At 35.8% G+C, this 27,573-nt stretch overlaps 2 protein-coding genes across 2 annotated transcripts in view; one reads left to right on the top strand and one right to left on the bottom strand.

The window, feature by feature from the left end:
• The window catches only part of LOC120352904 (transcription initiation factor TFIID subunit 10-like), a 207,195-nt gene that overhangs the window by 40,394 nt on the left and 139,228 nt on the right, over positions 1 to 27,573 (top strand). The gene's annotated exons all lie outside the window — the stretch shown is intronic.
• Positions 1 to 27,573, bottom strand: part of LOC111044983 (serine/threonine-protein kinase ULK3) — a gene marked incomplete at its 3' end in the record, with an annotated part of 39,902 nt that overhangs the window by 6,511 nt on the left and 5,818 nt on the right. Inside the window, 4 exon segments of the mRNA XM_039435218.1 lie at positions 3,375 to 3,503; positions 9,088 to 9,349; positions 11,710 to 11,939; positions 17,271 to 17,482. Of these exon segments, the coding sequence (XP_039291152.1) occupies positions 3,375 to 3,503; positions 9,088 to 9,349; positions 11,710 to 11,939; positions 17,271 to 17,482 (833 nt within the window).

The following is a 27,573-nucleotide window of genomic DNA, read 5'->3' as shown; positions in this document are numbered from 1 at the left end:
CTCTGTCTCGAGCTGCTTGGTGGCCGATCCATTGCCTCGGATAGTTTTCATTCAAATAGGCACGGACAGATGAGTGCCAATGGGGTAGTGCTCCAAATAAGGAACTAAAAAAAAACTTTAGAGCTTCCTCGAATCTTCGACAGATAGTGCTCCACTCTCCGTTTATTCTTAGCAGAGTTATCAATTTTCAAAGTTGTGGTATTCTTTTAGAATCATGGTGTATTATGAACTTATCATTCTTGTTTAAACTAATCACTTACATTTTATTCGTCAAGGGAATATATTTCTCAATGATTGAATCATAGATATCTTGTTAATGAAATAACTATTATTAAGCAACCCCCAGGCTCTATCCAACGGATATGGTTTTTTAGTGATTTTGAGGTCATGACTACACGTCAATTATACATAAAAACCGTAATTGAGTACTTAATAAAATATACATCCGATTTTCCTCTCACAATAAACTCTACACTTAATTATTATAATCTAAGGGCCACTGCTAACAAATATGTAACCTATAACACTAATATTGAATGTATAAGGAGGCAGTTAATTTACATAGGTACTAAAATAATAAACCTCATTCCAAATCACTTTCTCATGGACAATAAGATCAGCGGAAAAATTAAACTGGATATAAAAAACTGGACATACAGTAATTTCTTCTTCCATTTAGATATATGACTCGAGATTTCTGCTCCAGCATTGTTTTTTCTTTAGTTTTTTCATTTTTCAGTGGACTCGCTTACCTTTATTTTGAGTACCTATTCCTCTGTTTTCTTCCTTCCCCCCATTTCGCCCTTTCCTTTTTTCCTCATTACTTCTCTTCTTTGCCTGCCTATTACATGGGAAACCATAGTTGGCTAGGTATCTTCCTCTCTGTTTTTCTCTTCTCCAACACACCCAACCACAAAGCCCATGGTTTTTTATATTTGTAACATTTTATTGTGTTTTATTTGTTTCGTAATTCTTTGTAATTTTGTTTTGTCTTGTTTTGTGTGTTTTTAATAATAATAATATTAAACGAAATTCCAATTAAATGCTGTAAATCACCCCGAAGACTTCTGCTTCTGCAAATATTGACAACAGGGTAAACAGCTAGATGGAAATTCGATGAGCGCTACTATTCAAAAATTATTTGTCAGCCCGGGAATCGAACCCGGTACTTTCTAATTGCTGGTCAGGAATGCTTACCTGTTGTCAATATTTGCAGTAGCAGAAGTCTTCGGGGTGATTTACAGCATTTAATTTGGGTTTCCGGTTACTAATAATTATTCATTTATTAGCATTTGAATAATTGCAATATCTTGTTAATTAATTATATTTCTACATTGTTGAAAACTATCGGCAGCGTTGAGGAGCTATAGAATGATAGTGCTATCTGCTTTGTTGAATGATAGACAAGGATAGAAACACCAATGTTAATCAAATACTGCTACTGTATTATAATGTGGACCTTACTATGGTGAGATCCAGGTTATTAAGTCAGCACGTGATAAATATCGGTTTCATATCTCTGTCTGTCATTAGACAAAACAGATAGCTCTATTCTTGTTTGCCTCCGCGCTGATGCCAGATTGTTTTTATACCATGCAGTGAAGAAAAAAACCAAAAATACAAAACCTAACCCCCAAAAATTGTGTTCAAAGCGTTTCGGTGTGATTGCACACCAATGTATGACGACATGTGTGTACACACATGTTCAATACACTTGCCCTGTCGTGAGTGGCCAGCCTTCACTTACAAGCTCAATTTGATTGTAAATAGTAGTGAAGACTGGTTTGGGCGTAATGCTTGTAGTATATAAATAAGTGAATACATTACAATAAAGGAAAGAGCTGGCTTAAACACGGACGGGATAGGAAAATTAAGTTTGACGCATCATCACGTCTGAACTACTCAACTGATTAACTTGACATTTTTTATATAGATTCTTAATATTAACCGAGGATGGTTATGTGCCTATTTTCAATTTTCCAAGATTACATAACGACAAGTTTTTAGTTTGCAAGTTTCAAAATAGACCCTTGCGGAGCACAGGTTACCTGGTTATAGTGATGTCCACGTTATAATTTCAGTGGAGAAAGATAGGAGAACAACGGTGCCGATTCTCTGTCTTGCCAATGCCTTCTATAGACGGTAGCTGATACAGGCTTATTGATGTAATATCAACTGTTCATTCTCGTGAAAAAAATAATCAATTATATTCCATTAAGCAAGGAATTATATTTTTCAATAATGAATTTTCATAATTAAGATGAAATATTTTATGAAATTGATTATTAATTCTAAATTGTTAAAAGACGATCTGGCAACAGAGCAAAGCGAGAAAGAGATAGCGCTATTCACTTTGTTGAATGATAGACAAGGATAGCAATACCTTTGCTTATCAAACACTGCAATTATAACGTGGACCTCACTATAATATATTCAATAAACTAGCCTTCAGGCTTGCTTCGCTCGCCATATCAGTCTAGCCAGGAGACTCCGCCCCCTGGACCCCCGACTGGATCGTCCAGAAATGAGATCAGCGGGCTCGCTTCGTTCGCCTGCATTTTTCATTTGAGCATGCTTCATTCCATCAGAAAGTTAAAGTACTTCCTCGCTCGATTCAATCACCGATTAATTTCAATTATTTAGTGCAGAGTGGAAAACTTCGTTCGGATATTATGAGAATTATTGTACTCCAGTCTAGGAGTACGAACGCTAGTAAAAACACCTGTTACTATATCGGCGTATCTTTGGCGAACAAAATTCTTACACCTCAGCTAAACCTGTGTACTGAAATTTTTTCAATATATTTCTATCAATTATTGAAAAAGGTGAGAAAACGCAGAAAAGCTGAAAAAAACGTTGGAGAAACGGTGATTTGGGCGTATCTTTGATGAAATATTAAAGTCACCTCATCACACAATTTTTAGACCCTAGCTAAACCTCTGTACCAACTTTGAACATTTTCTTTCTATTACTTGATGAAAGAGCTGAGAAAACGCAAAAAAATGCTAATTTTGGGCGTATCTTTGACGTTATTTCAAATTCCTTCTACCTCAATATTATTACACCTCAGCTGATCTTTTGTAGTAAATTTGAACATTTTCTGTTCATTTGTTCTCGATAAATCTGAGAAAAAGCAGAAAAAAGCTGGAAAAACGCAGATTTTGGGCGTATCTTTGGAAGTTTTTCCAAATCCGTTCTTAGTGCGCCTCTAAAGGGCCAACTGAACATACTTACCAAATTTGAACGTTTTTGGTCTGGTAGATTTTTAGTTCTGCGAGTGAGTCAGTCAGTGAGTGAGTGAGTGAGTCAGTCAGTCAGTGAGTGAGTGCCATTACGCTTTTATATGTATATAGATAAATGGTTGAATAACTCACTGAGAGTGGTCAGTTGAGAGTATGGATCAACTTCCACTTGCTTGGTGACTGGCAGTAGAGCTTCGGCCCTATCCATGTACTTCCTCAAGTAACTCTGGAGCGTGTCTCTCTTCAGCTCGTCCTCTTCAACTGACAAAGATAATCAATCTATTAATAAATGAATCAATAGAAAGATTTGATTGAACCTGCGAATTTGCCAAATAATACAACAAACACATACATATAAAGAGTACATATAATGTGCTTATATCCATTTTTGCCAGATTCTCCAAGATGTTTGCATGTGACAGTATGTCAAATACCTTTGTAATGTCGTTGAAAATACATAACTTCTCCCCATACTTCATATACAGAGTGAGACATATGCATGGGAACCCTTCAATAAATTGAAGACTGTTGTAGATATAATACTGTAACTTCCAGGATGAGTTATTGGTCCAATACTCTACCTTTTGACGTACAACTGAATTTCAACCCCTCATAAGGGGGTGACTTAGGGGTTGTAACTCAAATAGTGTAAATGTAAACACCCACTGGCCCATATGAATAAAACCAGAGCAAATGCACATGAGCAAAAGCATTGAGCATAAGGTTTTGCTCATGAGCAAAAGGTAGAAGCAAAAGCATTTGCTCATTTTTATATGAATAAGCTTTACCTTATACTCTTACCTTATGCTCCTGAACTCTGGAGCAAATGCTCACGTATTTTAAAGATTTTTCATCAGCTGATTCGCTTTTGTAGCCTTAATTTGTATTTATAGCTCACGGAAGCGCTAAATATGCAAACAGGGGGCACCGCTTGTGTTTGCGTCGTCTGCTCTGTTTTCTATTTTTTATGAATACAGTTTTAGGTTAGTTGAGTTTAGAATTTTGAAATAATAGCGTGAAAAAATGTCATCTCTATAATAATCTTCAGCATATTCTTATAATATCAATAGCCTTCTTAAAATCGTCTACACTCTCATATTTTTAAATGCCTATTTTCTATTTTGTGATGGCTATCTTTATAACAGGTAGCTTTTGTTTTTATTCTTTTGTAGGAATAATGGTGATATATTATATCATGGTTGAATCTAAAAAGAGTTTTATAGTTCTACACTATTGGTTGTGATAGTATCTGGTATAGTTTCCTCTTCCTCATACGAATTAGTTGAGCCATTTTACTATGAGCAAAAGGTGATAAGCTGCTCTAGACTAGACTCACCTTTTTTGAAGCATTTGCTTCAAAAGTTGAGCAAATGCTCTAGTTTATTCATACAATTTTGAGCAAAAGCTTTTACTTTTGAGCAAATGCTCAAACTATTTTTTTTTGATGAGCATGAGCAAAAGGTTTTGCTCACGTTTATTCATAGAAAATGAAGCAAATGCTCCATATTTTAGAAGCATGAGCAAATGCTCAACTTTATTCATATGGGCCAATGTGTGGTACATAATTTAAAAGGCCTTTTCAAAAATAGGAAGATGACATAAATAAAAATGTTTTATGATACTTTCACCCAAAATAGCGGCTGATTGAATTTTATAAATTATTTCTTTAAAAACTAAAACTTCAGTCAGCCGCCATTTTGGATAGGGTACAAGTATCATAGAACATTTTTATTGATGTCATCTTTCTTGTTCTAAAAAGGCCTTAAAATGATGTACCACACAATTGGAGTTAACATTTAAAATATTTGAGTTACAACTCCTCATTTCCTTAAAAAGGAAAACTTCAATCAGCCGCCATTTTGAATACAAGTATCATAGAGCATTTTAATTAATGTTATATTTCTTGTTTTAAGAAGGTCTTTATAATGATGTACCACACAATGGGTATTTACATTTAAAATATTTGATTTACAACCCCTAATTTACCGCTTCAAGAGGGGTTGAAATTCAGTTGTACATCAAAAGGTAGAGTATTCTATCAATAACTTATCCTGAAAGTTACAGTATTATATATATAAAACAGTCTCCAACTTATTGAAAGGTTCCCATACATATACAGAACCATACATAAGGTTCCCATATAGACTCTCTCTGTATATAGGTAAACACAAGAAGTGTGGTCTCCTTATCTGCGTGTAAGGAAAATTCAACTGACAAAGAAAATCAATTTTCAATAAATGAATTGATAAACCAATTAGACGATTACAAAAAACCTGCAAATTTGCCAAATAATGCAATAAACACATACATATATGTAGGTGAACAAACGTTTACCATTGCAGCCTCCTTATCTGTATCTACTTCCACTGAAAAAGAAAATCATCGAATAAATATGGAATAGTTATTGAGGGGGTCACACCCTGGGTTGGAGAGTTCACTCAAGAACTGTTTGTTACTTTACTTGTTTGTCACATGAAACTGCATCAAGGGAGCAAAGCTCCCGTAGTGAATGACTGGTCAAAGTGTAATCCAATATACTACACTAATATAATTGTTCAATATAATTCCTTGCTGTATTTCAATCTTTGAAACCCGCTACTTTTAATTATACAGAGTTGGTAAAAATTATGGAAACAGCTAAATATTCATTTTACAAGAACAATTTGACAGTAGGTCTCATTGAGGATCCCATTTGAAATGGAAAATTACTCTGTCGCTTCAACATCTTTATTCCTTATATGAATCCAAATTCATTGTTTTAAAAATAAGAAGGTGGTCATGTGTTGAATGATTTCGATACAGAGTTCTTCCAAGAGAAAATTAATGGCGAAAACAGCACATTGATATCTCAAATCGTTTCAGTTTGTTGATATAAATTATGTTGTACCAGCTTACTTACTTACTTCCCGTGTCACCATGATCACCATTATGCTATTATTCTACAAGGTGGGTGAAAAGTCAGAGAACGGCTTAATATCTCATACACAAATGTAATTTGATGGTGGGTGTGATTGGGGATCCTACACAAATTGAAAATACTACTTCACTATGACTTCAAAAATCTGGTCCGCCATCTTGGATCTGCCATATTGAATGCAACTTTATTTTTTTAAATAGGAAAGTGGTCATGCAATACATGATTTCGAAAGGAAATTTCAAGAAAAAATTAATGGTGAAAACCGCACAGCGATATCTCAAACCGTTCAGAAGATATTAACATTATTAATCAATACTATTCAAAGCAGAGAGGAGAGAAAAAAGTATGAGAACGGCTTAGTATCTCATAAAAGATTGTGATTCCAATGTGGGTGTGATTGGGGATCCCTCTCAAATTGAAAATACTACTTTACTATGACTTCAAAAATCTGGTCCGCCATCTTGGATCCGCCAAATTGAATGCAACTTCAATTTTTTAAATAGGAAGGTGGTCATGCGATACATGATTTCAAGAAAAAAGAATGGTGAAAACCGCATATCTATATCTCAAACCGTTCAGAAGATATTCCCATTATTAATCTATACCACTTATGTATTCATTTCTGATATGCATGATATTGATTAATAATGTGAATATCTTCTGAACGGTTTGAGATATCGATATGCGGTTTTCACCATTCATCGATTCTTGAAATTTCGTATCAAAAACATGTATGGCATGACCACCTTCTTATTAAAAAAAAAAAGTTGCATTCAATATGGCGGATCCAAGATGGTGGACCATATTTTCAAAGTCATAGTAAATTAGTATTTTCAATTTTAGTAGGCTCCCCGATCACATCCACCATCAATTTAACTTTGTGTATGAGATATGATGCCGTTCTCGGACTTTTTTCTCTCCTTTCTGCTTTGAATAGTATTGATTAATAATGTGAATATCTTGTAAACGGTTTGAGATATAGATATGCGGTTTTCACCATTCTTTTTTCTTAAAATTTCGTATCGAAATCATGTATCGCATGACCACCTTCCTATTTAAAAAATTTAAGTTGCATTCAATTTGGCGGATCCAAGATGGCGGACCAGATTTTTGAAGTCATAGTAAAGTAGTATTTTCAATTTGAGAGGGATCCCCAATCACACCCACCGTCAAATAGCCTTTGTGTATGACATATTAAGCCGTTCTCAGACTTTTCACCCACCCTGTATATTTCCCTCCCAAAATTTTGCTTTTTAAGCTGATAAGGGCTAATTGACCTTATTTATTCACTCACTAGCCTAGCCTAACCTAACTTAATTAGGTTAGAAGCGTTAGTGAGTTCTCACTTTTATCTTACTGGAGGCCTAAGTCGTTGTCTGTTGTTTGTATGTTCTACAATAACTTTAGAAAGAATTGATCAATCAGCTTCAGATTTTGAGCATGCTTTCTTCGAACCTTTCTACAGGACAAGTTCGTTGGACAACAAAATTGACTCACTCCTTCGTCCTTCTTCAGGATACGAGAATAGCATTGAAAGTTAGTGCATGAGTAAAAAAAATTGTTGTGATTTATCATTCAGTCAACTGAAGAATTCATTGAATACAATTACTACAGTTTTTCCATTCATACATGACATCAGCTGAGGCTATTCGGGAACTATCACGCAGACAGTCTTTCATGCTGGAACATGATTTCAGCTGGTCATTACTCAACATGATTTACACCTTTTAGATCTAAAATCTGGTGTGGCGCACTCACACAACTTTCCTTGCCGTTATGAAAATTGATCACCTGACGCTAGTGTTCACGAGCATCTCAAGTCTATTATTCAAAGATCTGAGCCAGGACAGGACAATAACGCTGGATACACACGAGATCTGCTATCTCTTCATAGTGAATGATTTGATAGAATCAACAGTTACCAACAGTTTGCAATTGAATAATCACATTTTCTCAAATTTCAAGCTTATTTTGAATTTTAGGTGAAAATTTTACTGAACATTAATAGTAGAGATTTTTATGCTCAATCTTTTCCACTTGAAATTTTTTGTTTAAATTATATCTGAGACCTGATAATTGGAAATCTAAAATCAAACTTTGCATAGATGGGGCGGAGCTCCTGAAATTTTTACAGATATGGGACTTGTGGCACTTGATATAGCTTATCAATGACTATTTGAGGTATAAATTTGATCAAAATCGTTGGAGCCATTTTTGAGAAAATCGCGAAAACCCCTGTTTTTGACAACATTTTTGACATTTTAGCCGCCATCTTAAATTGCATTTGATCGAAATTGTTCGTGTCGGATCCTTATAGTGTAAGGACCTTAAGTTCCAAATTTCAAGTCATTCCGTTAATTGGGAGATGAGATATCGTGTACACAGACGCACATACACTCATACACACACACACACACACATACAGACCGATACCCAAAAACCACTTTTTTGGACTCAGGGGACCTTGAAACGTATAGAAATTTAGAAATTGGGGTACCTTAATTTTTTTCGGAAATCAATACTTTCCTGACCTATGGTAATAGGGCAAGGAAAGTAAAAACCTGATACGGATGAGACATCAATGTTCTGTTTTGTAATTTATTTTATTTTGGAACTCTGTATTGAAATCATGTATCACATGACCACCTTTAAAAATGAATTTGGATACATACGAGGGTCAAAGATGTTGAAGCGACAGAGTAATTTTTGAAGAGTAATTTTCCATTTCAAATAGGATCCCCAACGAAACCTACTGTAAAATTATATTCTTGTGGAAGAAATATTAATTTGTTTCCATAATTTTCACCAGCTCTGTATAATTAAAAGTTGCTGTTTTTAAAGATTATAATACAACAGGTCATGAGCGAGTACTCCAACCCAGGGGGTCACTAGTGCATTTAGCCAAACTTAACCTAACCTTTGACTCACGTTTGACATGCGGTAACAGGTAGGAAATGGCGTCAACGTAGAAGTCGACCGCCTCGGCGAGGCGGCGCTGATAGTCCAGGCGCACCGCCTTGTCGGCAAGGTGCACTCCGAACCTATAGGTGTGCTTGCTGGGCGCATGCGCCACCTCGATCAGCGGATGCGCAAAGAAGACGTCAAACTCGATGCGCTGCGCAGGATCCGTCTGTAGCAGACACGACAGCAGATGGCGAGACTTGGTCGACACATCGCCGTCTGAAGGAATCTCAACACAAAACACAAAATCGCCGTCATCACACACATTGGGCCATAGGAATAAAGTTGAGCATTTGCTTATTTACAATTCAATTATACTTCTAAAATATGTAGAAAATGCTTCATTTTCTTTGAATAAACGTGTGCAAAACATTTTGCTCATGCTCATAAAAAAAATAGTTTGAGCATTTGCTCAAAAGTAGAAGCTTATACTCAAAATTGTATGAATAAACTAGAGCATATTTGCTCAACTTTTGGAGCAAAAAGTTATCATGCCTTCGTACAATCGGATTTACAATATGGGGTAGTCATCTATGGGGTGTAGCATTTGATGTACATCTGAACAACCTTTTTATTGTACAAAAAAATATTATTAAAACCATCTTGAATAAACCGAGGTTATACCCTACTCATTTAATTTTCCAGGAATTTGATGTATTTACAGTTAGACAACTCTACGTTGAAACTTTAAAAAGTAAATACTTCTAAAAACTTTTCAAATACTTATTAAAAAATAAAAGCAAATTTCCTAGATTAGATAAACATGTCTACAACTTCAAATCAAATCAAATTTAGTCTCTTCAACACTTTACAAAATTGATGTATAATGCACCTTTATACAGCACAACAGTAAATACAGTAGTAAACTACAATATAACATAAAATTCATAAGCATAGCATAATGAAGACTATAGTAACAATAGTAAAAATCTGGTGTGGAACACTCACACAACTTTCCTTGCTCATATTTGAAACTACGATCAGACTTTTGTATATGTGTATATATATAATTGTTTTCAGAGTACTTTTTCCTTTGTGTAAATTGTGAAATTCGATGATTTTTTTTAGTGGTCATTTTTTTAAAGTCGTCAAAACAGCTGTTCTACAGATGAAATATCTCGACTATGTGTTCTTTTTATGAACTGCGCTACCTACCTATTTCATGCACGAGAAGAAGGTTACAAAGTCCATTTCTCAAGGATGCGGTGGTCCCCCCATTAGTTTCCCAGTAAGGAGACTCATGCCAGTTGACGGAGCTGATAAATAACTATACAGAGTATGAAGTTGAAAAGAATCGGTCAAGTTATTTTGAGAAAAACGTGGAAAACTTGGTTTTTTTAGTAATTATCCGCCATTTTTCTCAAGAATATTACGGAGCTCCTGCAATTTTCCCAGAAATGAGACTCATGTCAGTTGATAGGGCTTATAAATAGCTATCCATGGTATAAATTTAAAGAAAATCGTTAGAGCCGTTTTCGAGAAAACCGTGAAAAACATGGTTTTTTAGTGATTATCCGCAATTTTTCACAAGAATATTACGGAGCTCCTGCAATTTTCCCAGAAATGAGACTCATGTCAGTTGATAGAGCTTATAAATAGCTATCCATGGTATAAATTTGAAGAAAATCGTTGGAGCCGTTTTCGAGAAAACCGTGAAAAACATGGTTTTTTAGTACACACACACGCACACACACACACACACACTAGTGTCTAGCAGCTATAGTGAGGTCCCCTCACTATTATAATGGCAGTGGAGAAAGATAGTGGAACAGCATCTTCTCCTTCTAGTCCCGTATTCTTCTTCTTCTTCTTCTCTTTTCTTCTTCTTCTGCTCCTGTTTTCTTTTTCTTCACCTGTCTTCTTCTTCTTCTTCTTCACCTATCTTCTCCTTCTCCTTCACCTGTCTTCTCCTTCTTTTCCTCCTCCTGTCTTCTTCTTCTTTTTCTTGTTCTTCTTCTTTTGCTTGATATTTTTCTTGTTCTCCATCTTCTGGCTTTCTTCTTCTGCTCCTTTTTTCTTTTTCTTCACCTGTCTTCTTCTTCTTTTCCTCCTCCTTCTTTTTCTTCTTCTTCTCCTTCACCTGTCTTTTTCTTCTTCTCCTCCTCCTCTTCCTCTCCTGTCTTCTCCTTTTTCTTGTTCTTCTGCTGTTTTCTTCTTCTTCTCCTGTCTTATTTTCCTCTTCTTCTTCTTCTTCTTCTTTTCTCCTGTCTTCTTCTTCTCTTCTTCTTCTTCTTCTTGCTATTCCTCTGTCTTCTTCTCCTTCTTCTTCTCCTCTTCGTCTCCTGTATTCTACTTTTCCTTGTTCTTCTTCTCCTCCTGTTTTCTTCTTCTTCTTGTTATTCCTCTGTTTTCTTCTCCTCTTCCTCTCCAGTCTTCTTCTTGTTCTCCTTCTTCTCCTGTCTTCTTCTTCTTGTTATTCCTCTTCATTCTTCTTATTTCTTACCTTTTCTTTTTCTTTTCCTTCTACTCCTCTTTCTTCTCCTGATCCTTCACCTATTTCCTAACAAATAAATAGAGAGTAGATTGACCATACATTTTGTTTAATGTCTTATGTCAATAAATAAATTTCTATTTCTACTGTAGACCTACCTTGACCACAACATCGTTGTCACTGAACAGTTTTGTCAGCTGGTCGAACGAGCAGTCGGCAAATGGCGGCCTGCCGTAGAGGCACTCGTAGAATATGACGCCCACCGACCACAGGTCGACCTTGGCGTCGCTCGGCCGACCGCTCACCATTTCGGGCGCCATGTACAGCGGGGAGCCCTTCAGCACTAGCTGCTTGACGCCCGGCGACATGTACTCGGCGAAGCCAAAGTCTGCAACAAGCAATATTACTAGTAGTTCTGTGAACAGTAGACCTCGCGCTCAGTAAGTTAAATTTACCTGTTGTTATGTTTTCTCAAAAATTAATAAATAGTTTATCAATTTAAAATGTCTAGAAAAAATCCTAAATAAACATACAACTTTCTGTCCTATCGTAACGTGACGTGTCGTCCCGGAATGTGAGTGTGAGCACTGTTATCAGGTCTGGCTGCCGACGATACGCCAATACAATCAACCCATCATAGAACATTCTGTGTTGTCGTGTTGGCAAAAATCTTTGTGTTGAAATAAACGAAATAAACTACCATAATGCTGATCTGATCTCCTACAAACTTCATTTCTCACTTTTCATGATTTTAGAAATCAATTTCTTTTCAATAATATTTGTTGCAATTTTAATCATCATATTAAAAAAGAAAAATGTTAATATCTCCAAACTAGAATCATGGTCTCAGCTTATGGAAAGACAAAGTTAGTAGTCAACTGTCTAGTAACGTTGATGGAAAGATACATTTCCGTAATGTTCGATGTTTTTGAACGGGTAGTATTATAGTCCACTAGACATGATGCTGATTTATGATGAATAATTCTATAGTCTGATTTTTACGGTAATATTGGTGTTCGAAGGAAACTCCTTTTCCTTTTGTATTATCCTTAAAATGCAAAATTTTAAAATACCGTATGTATACGTCGACGCGAAATTCAAAAAGGAACATACCTGTCAAATTTTATGAAAATCTATTGCTGCGTTTCTCTGTAAATGCGCAACATATAAACATTTTATCATAAAGAGAAATGCAAAACCGTCGACTTGAATCTTAGAACTCACTTCGCTCGCTCAACAATAGTAAACTAGTGATCTCCTGGGTTGGAGAACTCGCTCATGAACTGTTGTATGGTAATCTTTGAAAACCGCGACTTTCAATTATAAAGAGTTTGTAAAAATTATGGAAACAGCTAAAATTTCTTTTAAACGAATAATTCTAAAGAAGGTTTGTAGTGACTCACTTAATTTAGTTTGGCACATGTTAAATATGTTTTTTCCTCCACCTCCTGTCTAAAGTGCTTACTTTACTCCCTGGAACATAATACTGAAGTGTCACTTTTTCGCTCTCGGGAGGAAAAAACAGGAAAACTCCCTAGAGCGTGAAAGTAACTCCATTTAAATAACATGGGAAGCATCTCTATTTTAAAAACTTACATTTGAAATAAGTTAGAAGGTCTAAGCTAAGATCAGGAAGCATATAGAGTAGTCATTGAACCAACTAAACTCAATACCTCAACCACACATTTAATCAATAAATGAAATATATTTTTGTATGCTAAAATTATTACAAACTTCATATCAGTATACTATAAAAATGTATAAATAACTTTTTTATATTCCATGTTATTCAATATACCAGCCAACGAATATTCCTCATTAACTAATCAAAATTTGAAACAGGAACTTCATCATAGTTGTAGTTGAGTCGGCCATTGTTGTTACAACTTTTGTCGACAGATAGCGCACAGCGCTATGGACAAGGTCCATAAAATACAGGTCATGACAATCGTGTTCCTTATGGAGCGGCCATTATGTGCGGTCTTTATGGCGGTACATTTGAAATATTCCAATCTGCTCATAACAAAATCATGCATTATGCTTTTTAAAAACAATATTCTAGTTCAGATAATATGTAAACTTAGGTTTTCGATTTTTTAATAATGAAATTTCAGTAATAAATGGTTCAATAATTAATTTTTTATTATTAAAAATTGACCTTATTCTTGTAACTTGTTATGATTCATAAGACATTGGGACAACAGGCAAACGGAACCTCAAAAAAAGTTTGAAGTTCCCAATCTAAAAATCAACAATATTCAGTTCCTAGTTGGAATCTAAATATTAGATTATTCTGTGGGAAGAATTTATTTTACAATTATTCAAAGCCAAGCAATATTCCTTGAACAATATAACAAAATAACAAGGTCCATAAAATACAGGCCATGACACTCGTAACATAACAAAAAAAATCTGGTGTGGTACACGCACACAACTTTCCTTGCTCATTGAACTGTAAGCCTCATTCTTAGATGAGAATAATTTAGGGGAATAATAATATAATGACGATTGGCGGCAAAATATTTGCAACTACGATCAGACTACTTTATATGTGTATATATAATTGTTTTCAGAGTACTTTTTCCTTTGTGTAAATTGTGAAATTCGATGATTTTTTCAAAAGTCGTCAAAACAGCTGTTCTACAGATGAAATATCTCGACTATGACTGTGTTCTTTTTATAAACTGCTCTACCTACCTACCTCATGCACGAGAAGGAGGTTACAAAGTCCATTTCTCAAGGATGGGGTGGACCCCCCATAAGTTTCCCAGGAAAAAGACTAATGCCAGTTGATAGAGCTGATAAATTACTATACAGGGTATGAATTTGAAAAAAATCGGTCAATTAATTTTTGAGAAAATTGTGAAAAACATGGTTTTTTAGTCATTATCCGCCATTTTTCTCAATAATATTACGGAGCTCCTGGAATTTTCTCAGGAATGAGACTCATGTCAGTTGATAGGGCTTATAAATAGCTATCCATGGTATAAATTTGAAGAAAATCGTTAGAGTCGTTTTCGAGAAAACCGTGAAAAACATGGTTTTTTAGTCATTATCCGCCATTTTTCTCAACAATATTACGGAGTTCCTGGAATTTTCCTAGAAATAAGACTCATGTCAGTTGATAGGGCTTATAAATAGCTATCCATGGTATAAATTTGAAGAAAATCGTTAGAGCCGTTTTCGAGAAAAACGTAAAAAACATGGTTTTTTAGTAATTATCCGCCATCTTGAATTGAATTTTATTGAATTTCTTATTGTCGGATCCTTATGGTATAAGGACCTTAAGTTTAAAATTTCAAGTCGATTGGTTAATTAGGAATGGAGTTATCGTGTTCACAGACATACACACATACACACACACACACACACACACACAGACCAACACCCAAAAATCATGTTTTTGGACTCAGGGGACCTTGAAACGTATAGAAAACTTGAAATTAGGGTACCTTAATTTTTTTTGGAAAGCAATACTTTCCTTACCTATGGTAATAGGGCAAGGAAAGTAATAGTTCTGTTCAGTGATGCTCCTGCAATGCGAACGTGACCTTGTCAGCAAGGTCTTTGCATGCAGTATTTTATTTCGTGCATTAATTATGGTGTATTTTTGTAAAACAGAGTAGCTGTGCTAGATTACATTTCATCATCCTATAATGAGAATTAATACAATTAGTTTTATCAGCAAATTTCATATTTACTCGGTTAAAAAGTTGTCTTAAGTATTGTTTTTTTATTCTTATTTTCTATCTTTTTTTTAGTTTTGTGCGCTGTTCTGTTGTTGTAAATTGGATGCGAAATAAATAATCTTATCTTATCTTATCTAAATAACACATCATATTGTCCAATCTATGATGATAAATTAATTTGAAAATTGGTGAACTAGAACCCCATAAAATGGCGATTTTGCAATGACCTGTATTTATAGACCTTGGGCGGGGAACTGTGTTTACAAGCCAGCTGTTAACTTTCTAGGTTATGTTGTAACACATTGTTACTTGGTCACATAAGTTTTTAAAAATTATTTTATTTGCAGTTTTTATAAAAGTGTAGGTGGAGGAAAATTTTTTGTATATCACGAGTGAAAAATGCTTTTTCTGTCTCGGGGAAATTGTTGCCCTCGGCTCCGCCTCAGGCATCAATCTTTCCCTTCAGGGAAAAAAGTGGCATTTTTCACTCTATATATACAAATAACTATTGTACCCAAGACAAATAAAGTTCAGTTCTGTGTTTATGGCTCTCAAGTATTGGAGCATTTCTTCAAGGTTTAATTGGGGATCCAATTTGAAATGGAAAATTACTCTTCAAAAATCATTCTGCCGCTTCATCTTTGTGCCTCATATGAATCCAAATTCATGACACATGATTTCGATACAGAATTCCAAGAGAAAATGGTTGGCGAAAACCGCACATTGATATCTCAACCCGTATTAGTTTGTTGATGTAAAAGTTGTGAATTATGTTGTATATTAACCAGCTGAAAGCATGTGTCAGCGTCTATGTGATAGCTCCCCAATCGCCTCAGCTGATGCTATGAATGAATTGGAAAACTGTAGTAATTGCATGCAATGAATTCTTCAGCTGAGTAAATGATAAATCACATCAAATTTTTTCTCTTATGCACAATGTTATTTTTATATCCTGAAAAAGTTTCGAGGAATACGTGTTCGATATTTGAAGCTGATTGATCAATTCTTTCTAAAGTTATTGTAAAACATACAAACAGACGGACAACGACGTTGGCCTTCAGTAAGTCAAAAGTGAGAACTCGCTTACGCTCGTTCAACAAGAATGAACTGTCACATCATATCATAATATACTGGAATCACGTATCTTCTATAGAAGGTAGTGGCAAAGCAGAGAATCGGCACTAATGTTCTCCTATCCTTCTTCTTCACTGCCATTATAACGTGGACCACATTGTAGACATATTGATTTATTTCAATATTATATCATATTCAATTATAGGATGTGTCCAATGATGATTAGATTCATTTGGGATGATTGATCATATTCAAATATTATTATGTTCCTCATAAATATAATATTTATAAATTTATATATTATTATTCAATTCATATTCAAGTGCCCACACACGGGGTATCCTATAGTGACGTCCACGTTATAATGGCAGTGTTTGACTAGCAATGGTATTGCTATCCTTGTCTATCATTCAACTGTGCGGATAGCGCTATCTCTTTCTCGCTTTGTTACCAGATCGTCTTTTAACAATGTAGAATTAATAATTAATTAACAACACATTTCATCTTAATTATGAAAATTCATTGTAAAATTATTGAAAAATATAATCTCTTGTTAATAAAATATAATTGATTATTTTAAACGAGAATTAACCGTTAATATTACATCAATAAACCTGTATCAGCTACCGTCTATAGAAGGCATTGACAAGACAGGATCGGCAACGTTGTTCTCCTATCTTTCTCCACTGCCATTATAACGTGGACCTCACTATATAGGGAACACATATTAGAAATTAGGAAACAATATTGTATTTGCTTTTTGTAATTTACTTGATTGTTAATTAATTTTTTGAATAGAGCTTTGAAATTATCTTGGTTTTCTGCCTTTATTAGCGGTTATAAGCCGTTTATCTGCTGCTATATGGGAATCTTCTATGGAGGAATGCATCTTATGCTGAACGAGTGCCAAAGTGGCAAAAGAATTTGACAGATTTTTAGATGGAAATTGTGCTCACCACCAATTTTCAAAGTGACAGGCTTCATCTTGATGAGGAGGTTGTTGGGCTTGAGATCGTAATGAGAAATGTTGTTGGTTCTGAGATAGTGCAGACCAATTGCCAGCTGCTTCAGAAACTTGAGACAAACGCGTTCGGGGAGTCGCTCTCGCTTTCTGATGAAAACTGACAGATCTCCCCCTTCACAGTACTCTGTTATTATGTACACATATCTGCAAAAACAAAGCACTTGATAATTTATTGGTCACCAATAAACTATATTAACATTGTCAGTCGAACAAAACACAGAATCAACTCAATAGCCCGGTTGCACAAAAAAGTCTGTTGTACTTTGGGAACGCGCCAACTAAGCTCCACAACAGCTGAGCTTCTTTTAAACCCACTTTCGAGGGGATTGGTTTACAACGTCAACCACTACCTCCGTAAACAAAGCCGTAGTGCATTCTTGTGACGTCAGCACAGGTAGGGCTTCTACAAATCAAATCAAAATCCATTTATTGCCAAAGACAAATTACAATTTGTATAGGCCACGTCATGAGGAAAATTACATAAATCATTACATATATAATCATAGGTACCACATAAAAACAACAAGAAATCATCACATCAACGTCTTAAAAATTCTCCATATTGAAGGCAAAATATTCATCATTGGTATAAAAACAGTTTCTTATTGGGAAATCATTATTACTTTCCTTGCCCTATTACCATAGGTAAGGAAAGTATTGCTTTCCGAAAAAAATTAAGGTACCCCAATTTCTATATTACTATACGTTTCAAGGTCCCCTGAGTCCAAAAAAGTGGTTTTTGGGTATTGGTCTTAATCGGTTAATTAGGAATGGAGTTATCGTGTTTACAGACATACACACACACACATATATATATATATATATATTATATATATATATATATAGACACACACACACACACACACACACACACACACACACACACACACATACACACACACACAGACCAATACCCAAAAATCATGTTTTTGGGCTCAGGGGACCTTGAAACGTATAGAAAACTTGAAATTGGGGTACCTTAATTTTTATTGGAAAGCAATACTTTCCTTACCTTTGGTAGTAGGGCAAGGAAAGTAAAAATTTAAGGTACCCTAATTTCATGTTTTCTATACGTTTCAAGGTCCCTTGAGTCCAAAAACATGATTTTTGGGTGTGTGTGTGTGTGTGTGTGTGTGTGTATGAGTGTATTCGCTTCTGTGTACACGATATCTCATCTCCCAATTAACGGAATGAATTTATTGAAATTTGGAACTTAAGGTCCTTCCCCTATAAGGATCCGACACGAACGATTTCGAACAAATCCAATTCAAGAGGGCGGCTAAAATGGCGAAAATGTTGTCAAAAACAGGGTTTTCGCGATTTTCTCGAAAACGGCTCCAACGATTTTGATCAAATTTATACCTAAAATAGTCATTGATAAGCTCTATCAACCGCCACAAGTCCCATATCTGTAAAAATTTCAGGAGCTCCGCCCCATCAATGCAAAGTGTGATTTTGGATTCCAAATTATCAGGCTCCAGATACGATTTAAACAAAAAATTTCGAGTTGAAAAGATTGAGCATAAAAATCTCTACAAATAATGTTCAGTAACATTTCCACCTAAAATTTAAAATAAGCTCGAAATTCGAGAAAATGTTATTATCCAATTGCAAACTGTTGGCAACTGTTGATTCTATTAAATAATTCACTATGAAGATATAGCAGACCTCGTAAGTCTCCAGCATTATTGTTCTGTCACCAGCTGGCTCAGATATTTGTTTATAAGTAGACTTGAGATGCGCGTGAACACTAGCGTCAGGTGATCAATTTTCATAACGGCAAGGAAAGTTGTGTGAGTGTGCCACACCAGATTTTTTTAAGTTTATATTCCTAGTAAGCCTCTTATTATGTAACGGTAACTGATTATAAATCCTAATTGCACAAGCCCTAAAACTAATATGACTAGATTTATACCGACAATATTCGTTTCTAAGGTTCAACCTATTTCTTGTGTTGTGCGAATGAACATCAAAATGACTAGAGAATGAGAGCAAGTTAGTCTTTACATATAATAAACATTGAAAAATAAAAATACACGGCAAACACATAATTCTCAATCTAACAAATAGCGGTTTGCAGTGCGTAAGGGGAGGAACATTACACCAATGGAAATTCGTTGATTTCAGCTTGTGTTTTTATTGGTGAAGAAGGCCTACCTGTGCTGACGTCACACGAATGCACTATGACTTTGTTTACAGAGGTAGTGCGTCAACTGAGCTCCTAAAGGTGCGTACAGACTGTCGCTCTGCTCCGCAACCGAACGTCACTCCAGCAGAGCGATTGATGATCGACCGGCGAGCAAGAGTGGTTCGACCGGGGAACGCGAGAAGATCTAACATCTTCCGTAACGTTCATGATGGGTGCGTGGGAGGAGCGACTGTGGTTCGATGGTGGTACGAGGACGGTACGAGGGCGGTACGAGGGAGGAGCGTGCTCGGTGCGGGTTGGAAGCGCAAATATGTGTACGGTACGCAGCTTAAGAAAGGAGCTTAGCTGACGAAGATCTTGGGAGCCTCCTAACCAGTAGGGGATTGGTTGTCGGGGGGACTAGTTGACGCCAGCGTGCAAGGAGCCTGGTTGTTGTCAACGGTCCCCTCTTAACCAGTATAAAGCTGAGCTTTAGTGTTTACAAGTTTGTGTTTCTTCAATGGTTCCAAATTTTCTTAAATAACTCAATATTATTCGTTACAAGTGGTAATTGAGTGGAATATTTCTTATCAATTTATTAATTCAAGCCATCTAAATTCAAAATTGATAGTTTTCATGTTCATTTTGGTCTAAAATTTTATAAAAATTGTATACGTAAAATTCTAACCTTATCTTGGACTTTGTCACCTTTAAATTGGAAGAAAGATAGCACAAGGACTACCTTATTATTGGAATACTTATAATCATTTTATTAATTCAAGCCATCTAAATTCAAAATTGATAGTTTTCATGTTTATTTTGGTCTAAAATTTTATAAAAATTTTGATGAGTTATATCACATTTTTCAAGAACCAATAGTTAAAACTTCTTAATGAGGTTCAGCTTAGGTATTGGTTCATATTTTTATGTTCTTATCCAAGAGCTACATTTGAAAACAACAAGCGAGTGAAGCAAGTTCAAAATACCATTTTGAGTGATATGATGTACAAGAGAGATCCGTTTTAATGGGATTTGCAGGCGAGCGAAGCGAGTCTCATTGACACTGCCGGGGTTCAGAGGTCATGGAATTACAGGCAGTGGCGGATCAAGGAGGATCCAGCAGCAAAAATATAAAAAATTGATGATAATTGAAAAATTCTAAAGTACAATATTATAGGTTTTATTGATGGAAACAATTCGAAACTAGCCGGCAGGCTCGCTTCGCTGGTCTGAATTTTTCATATGGGCATGATTCTTTCCATCAAAAAGTCAAAAGAGACTTTCAGGCTCGATTCAATCACCGGGTGATTTGAATTATGTAGTGTAGGATGGAAAATTTTGTTTGTATTGGAATGAATAAATATTTCTCTGAAGAGACTTTGTTAGGATACTATGATAATTATTGTATTCAGTTCAGGTCTTTAAAATTAGAGATAGGAATGACGTGGTGAACTTACAAAACATTCATAACAAACTCTCTCGAGTATGAATTTTCCTGAGAAATGAAGACATAGAAAACTCAATGAAGAACTGGAGAAAAGTAACCCTCCGATGTATCACCGCCATTACCTCAAGTTTACACTTTCAAATTCAGTTGTTTCTGAAAACCCTGGAAAAACAACTTACTCCGAACCTAAAATAGTACTTTACGTAACAAGTCCGGTAACGATAATTTACCACATAAGTATAATTGTTTCTGCCCGAAACGTAGTTGAGTGCAGAATTATCATACGAATGCGGTAAATACGTTACCGTACAAGTTACGTACAATATTTTTTGTCATACTTATCTGAGAAACAGAAACCATTACCTGCTGCTGCTCGAGCTACTGCATTCTATAAACATTTCCTAGCCCGTAGCGCCTAGTTCATAACAGACAGACCCTTCGAGCTCAAATAAAATAATAAAGGCCTAAATTATAAGATTTCAGATAAGTTCTTATAGCTTGAAACTCCTTAAATGAGTTCTTTAATTATTTGAGTTGGTATATTAATTACTCAGGTGTTATTAGGACTGATTAGAGTCCCAACATACTCGACTGTAAAGAGAACATATGATCTCTTTACAGTATAGTATGCTGTAATGAAAATCACATGTTTTTTGTTCTGCAAACAGCTGTTTACCGGCTTGATTTGGTAGTCCATGAGCTGTTGTTGAATAAGCTTGGATTTTATGGATTTGTTGGTAGTGCAGGGAATTTTTTCGTGTCCTATTTGGAAAATAGATATCAGTCAGTTAAATTGAGTAATGGGAATTCACTGGTATTTTCAGCATGGGAAAGAGTAAAGCAAGGTGTGCCACAGGGCTCTGTGCTTGGACCGACTCTTTTCAATTTATTTATAAACGACCTGCCAAATAATGTAGATGGCAAGCTCATTTTATATGCTGACGATACAACGGTTCTGGTTACTGGTAAGGATGATAGCGAAATTATGATTAGGGCTGCAGCGGCTATGAATCAACTCAACAATTGGTTTGGTCATAATGCATTGAAGTTGAATATGACTAAATCCAACTATATCAGGTTTGCCGTGACGGGACATCATGCTGAACCTTCAAACCTGAATGCTTCAAATGGGAGGGAGTGCTTGTCTGTTGAAGTGACTAGTTTTCTTGGAGTGGAATTGCAAAAAAATATGAAATGGGATAAACACTTGGAAAAACTTATAAAACAGCTCTATCATGCACTTTTTGCACTGAGAACTGTGAGGACTGCATCCACTATAAAGACAGCTCAGAAGGTGTATCATGGATATTTTTTAGCCCTAATCGCTACAGCATCTTCTTTTGGGGGAATAGTAAAAATAATTTATATAAAATATTTAAGATGCAAAAGAAAGCTGTTCGTGTTTTGGAGGGCTTGCGGCCATCCAATTCATGTAGGCCCATTTTTAGAAAATACAGGTTTCTCACGGTCCCAGCATTGCACTTCCTTGAGACTGTAAATTTTGTCTTCAGAAATTCAGAGAGATTTGAAGGAAATGTAGTTTGCCATGGCTATAGCACAAGAGCAAAGAGTTCAGCTGTATATCAGTACCCCGCTCACAGACTGACAATTTTGGAAAAAGGACCATATTATTCGGGACTCAAGCTCTTCAATTGTCTACCTGAAAGAATACGGTCATGTGATAGTCATAGGCTTTTCTTGTCTTCAATTACTAATGTACTTGTGGAAGCGTGTCCCTATACAATGGAGGAATGTTGTGGTGCCTTCATACTTTTGAGTTTATACAGATGCATACACTTTGCATAGAAAAATGTTCATGACATGTTACATGCCACTTGAGCTCTGCTCAGATTTGTGGCTTCACGTAACAAATGACAATATAATAATAATAACTGTATGGATTTTCTCAAATCACGTCTTGTTTTCCCAGTCATTCATTGCTTTTTGATGAGTTATATCACATTTTTCAAAGAACCAATAGTTCAAACTTCTTAATGAGGTTCAGCTTAGATATTGGTTCATATTTTTATGTTCTTATCCAAGAACTACATTTGAAAACAACAAGCGAGTGAATCAAGTTCAAAATACCCTTTTGAGTGATATGATGTACGAGAGAGATCCATTTTAATGGGATTTGCAGGCGAGCGAAGCGAGTCTCATTGACAATGCCGGGGTTCAGAGGTCATGGAATTACAGGTAGTGGCGGATCAAGGAGGATCCAGCAGCAAAAATATAAAAAATTGAAGTGAATTGAAAAATTATAATGTACAATATTATAGGTTTTATCGATGGAAACTATTTGAGATTAGCCGGCAGGCTCGCTTCGCTCACCTGCATTTTTCATATGGGCATGCTTCTTTCCATCAAAAAGTCATGAAGAGACTTTCAGGCTCGATTCAATCACCGGGTGATTCGAATTATGTAGTGTAGGATGGAAAATTTTGTTTGTATTGGAATGAATAAATATTTCTCTGTAGAGACTTTGTTAAGATACTATGACAATTATTGTATTCAGTTCAGGCCTTTAAAATTTGAGATAGGTATGACGTGGTAAACTTATAAAACATTCATAACAAACTCTCTCGAGTATGACTTGTCCTGAGAAATGAAGAAATAAACATAGAAAACTCAATGAAGAACTGGAGAAAAGTAACCCTCCGATTTATCACCGCCATTACCTCACGTTTACACTTTCAAATTCAGTTGTTTCTGAAAACCCTGGAAAAACAACTTACTCCGAACCTAAAATAGTACTTTACGTAACAAGTCCGGTAACGATAATTTACCGCATAAGTATGATTGTTTCTGCCCGAAACGTAGTTGAGGGCAGAATTATCATACGAATGTGGCAAATACGTTACCATACAAGTTACGTACAATATTTTTTTGTCATACTTATCTGAGAAACATAAACAATTACCTGCTGCTGCTCGAGCTACTGCATTCTATAAACATGACCTAGCCCGTAGCGCCTAGTTCATAACAGACAGACCCTTCGAGCTCAAATAAAATAATAAAGGCCTAAAATTATAAGATTTCAGATGAGTTCTTATAACTTGAAACTCCTTAAATGAGTTCTTTAATTATTTGAGTTGGTATATTAATTACTCAGATGTTATTAGGACTGATTAGAGTCCCAACATACTCGACTGTAAAGAGAACATAATTATATTATCTCTTTACAGTATAGTATGCTGTAATGAAAATCACATGTTTTTTTTGTTCTGCAAACAGCTGTTTACCGGCTTCATTTGATGCATGGAAAACAGCTGCAATTGAGTAAGTATGACAAAAAAATATTACAAGGAACTATGCAGAAGATTTAAACAATTTCTGTCCATAAAATAATGAAAAGTCTAGACTATTTGACGGCAATGGTATATTTTGCCAGGGAATTTACTGACGCATGTGATCAAAATTTCGAGGAGCTTAGGGTACAAACACACCGAAAGCGGAGCATGGCGTGGCGTGGTCAGAGCGTTCATGATACACACACAGGAAGCGTCTGAGCGTCAAGCGTCAAGGGCCTAGAAAATGGCGTTGTCTAGTTTGCACGGACATTACTTTGTGAGAATAATACTTGAAGTATTGAATATTAGCTAAGCCTGCTAGGACAGAGAGAGTTAATGAAGTTCAACTGGTTGTTCAACTATTTTAAAGTTTTTTAAAAAATAAAGGGTGCTATAGGATTTTATTTTGTTTTATTAATTTATCTATTGTGATGATTTCTTGATCCATTCCGAGCTGCTTTGTATAAACACACTTTTTCTATGTATTTTAACACGACATGCAGTCAATTATTAAGTAAATATTAAAAACTTTTACTTACTGACTGGAGTACTTTCAATTGCTTGGCAATCATTTTCAACAGTGTAGACCGGAAATGTTTTGATGGTTAGGAAGATTTGTGGTGTTTATTATGTGATCAAAAAGTTTGTTGGATTTGAAATTCAGCTGTTCATTTAGTATGTTGTTATTGTCTAGGATAGTGGCTTTGTAAATTTCAAACTGTTCTGTTGTATTTAATTCATGTCCATTTCTTTTTACTTTCAATATTGTAAGGTTGGTATCTATGTTTGTGTAGGTGTGCCCGGTTTCATTTAAATGTGTTGCAAAAGCTGATTCTGTTTTGGTTTTAAGTGCGTTGATATGTTAAAACCAAAACAGAATCAGCTTTTGCAACACATTTAAATGAAACCGGGCACACCTACACAAACATAGATACCAAACTTACAATATTGAAAGTAAAAAGAAATGGACATGAATTAAATACAACAGAACAGTTTGAAATTTACAAAGCCACTATCCTAGACAATAACAACATACTAAATGAACAGCTGAATTTCAAATCCAACAAACTTTTTGATCACATAATAAACACCACAAATCTTCCTAACCATCAAAACATTTCCGGTCTACACTGTTGAAAATGATTGCCAAGCAATTGAAAGTACTCCAGTCAGTAAGTAAAAGTTTTTAATATTTACTTAATAATTGACTGCATGTCGTGTTAAAATACATAGAAAAAGTGTGTTTATCTATTGTCTACTATTTGTTGAATATCACCATATGTTTAATGTGTTAAGAGAGCATCAGTCCCGATTTTTTGAGTACATGCGAATGTCAACTTCAACCTTTGATTATATTTTGACAAAAGTGAAGCCTCATTTGAAAAAATCTAGTGTGGCGCACTCACACAACTTTCCTTGCCGTTATGAGAATTGATCACCTGACGCTAGTGATCACGCGCATCTCAAGTCTACTTATAAACAAAGATCTGAGCCAGCTGGTGACAGGACAATAACGCTGGAGATATACGAGGTCTGCTATCTCTTCATAGTGAATCATTCAATAGAATCAACAGTTGCCAACAGTTTGCAATTGGATAATCACATTTTCTCGAATTTCAAGCTTATTTTCAATTTTAGGTGAAGATGTTACTGTACATTAATTGTAGAGATTTTCGTTCTCAATCTTTTCCACTCGAGTTTTTTGTTAAAATTGTATCAGAAGCCTGATAATTGAGATTCTAAAATCAAACTTTGCATAGATGGGGCGGAGCTCCTGAAATTTTTACAGATATGGGACATGTGGCAGTTGATAGAGCTAATCAATGACTATTTTAGGTATAAATTTAATCAAAATCGTTGGAGCCGTTTTCGGGAAAATCGCAAAAACCCTGTTTTGACAACATTTTCTCAATTTTAGCCGCCATCTTGAATTGCATTGATCGAAATTGTTCGTGTCGTATAGATATATTGTAAGGACCTTAAGTTCCAAATTTCAAGTCATTCCGTTAATTGGGAGATGAGGTATCGTGTACACAGACGCACATACACTCATATACACAAACCACTTTTTTGGACTCAGGGGACCTTGAAACGTATAGAAATTTAGAAATTGGGGTACCTTAATTTTTTTCGGAAAGCAATACTTTCCTTACCTATGGTAATAGGGCAAGGAAAGTAAAAACAAGTCACTAATTGGAGGAATCCAATATCTGCTGAAGAAAGACTTGTAATAACAGTAAGGTAACCATATTTCATAGAAATATGATTGAACTGGATTAGATTAGCCTTATTTTTGATTTCAAAGTGCAATAGATGGATGTTCTCAAATTACAGGGTAATTCAGGCAAACATTAAATAATATACTAGGGTACTAGATGGTGAGAAAATGTATTAGAACAAGTGCATTATTGTGTACAAGAGTAGACCACTAGTATGTACACCAGTAGTTCTGTGAACAGTAGACCTCACGCTATTCTCATCCAAAAGTACCTGATTGAAACTATAGACCTTATGGAAATACAGCAATAGACTGGCTTCTCCACACATCTATGTCATCTCTTGTCAGCTGATTTATGATGAATAATTCTATAGTCTGATTTTTACTCTAATATTGGCTTATGAAGGAGGCTCCTTTTTCCTTTTATATTATCCTTGAAATTAAAAATTTCCAAAAACCTTGTATATACGTCGACGCGCAATTAAAAAAGGAAACTTGTCAAATTTAATGAAAATCTATTACCGTGTTTCGCCGTATATGCGCAACATATAAACATTCAAACATTAAGAAAAATATGCCAAACCGTCGACTTGAATCTTAGACCTCACTTCGCTCGGTCAATTAGTAGGGCACTCGCACGTTGATGCTTTGACGCTCTGCTTGTAGACGCTCCAAAAAACAAACCAGCTTGTTCCAAAGTTTGACGCTACGCTCCGCTCCGCGAGAAGACGCTTCCAGTTTGTGTTTTAGCTCATTACTTAACATGATATTGTTCACGACGCTCCCCAACGCCACGCCACGCTCCGCTTTCAGTGTGGTTGTACCCTCTTCTCAACGCCACCCCACGCTCCGCTTTCAGTGTGGTTGTACCCTCTTCTCACGCCACCCCACGCTCCGCTTTCAGTGTGGTTGTACCCTCTTCTCACGCCACCCCACGCTCCGCTTTCAGTGTGGTTGTACCCTCTTCTCAACGCCACCCCACACTCCGCTTTCAGTGTGGTTGTACCCTCTTCTCAACGCCACCCCACGCTCCGCTTTCAGTGTGGTTGTACCCTCTTCTCAACGCCACCCCACGCTCCGCTTTCAGTGTGGTTGTACCCTCTTCTCAACGCCACCCCACGCTCCGCTTTCAGTGTGGTTGTACCCTCTTCT

This window comes from Nilaparvata lugens, chromosome 9 (genome assembly GCF_014356525.2).
Source record: "Nilaparvata lugens isolate BPH chromosome 9, ASM1435652v1, whole genome shotgun sequence".
NCBI lineage: Eukaryota > Metazoa > Arthropoda > Insecta > Hemiptera > Delphacidae > Nilaparvata > Nilaparvata lugens.
This window is presented reverse-complemented; position numbering and strand designations above follow the sequence as displayed.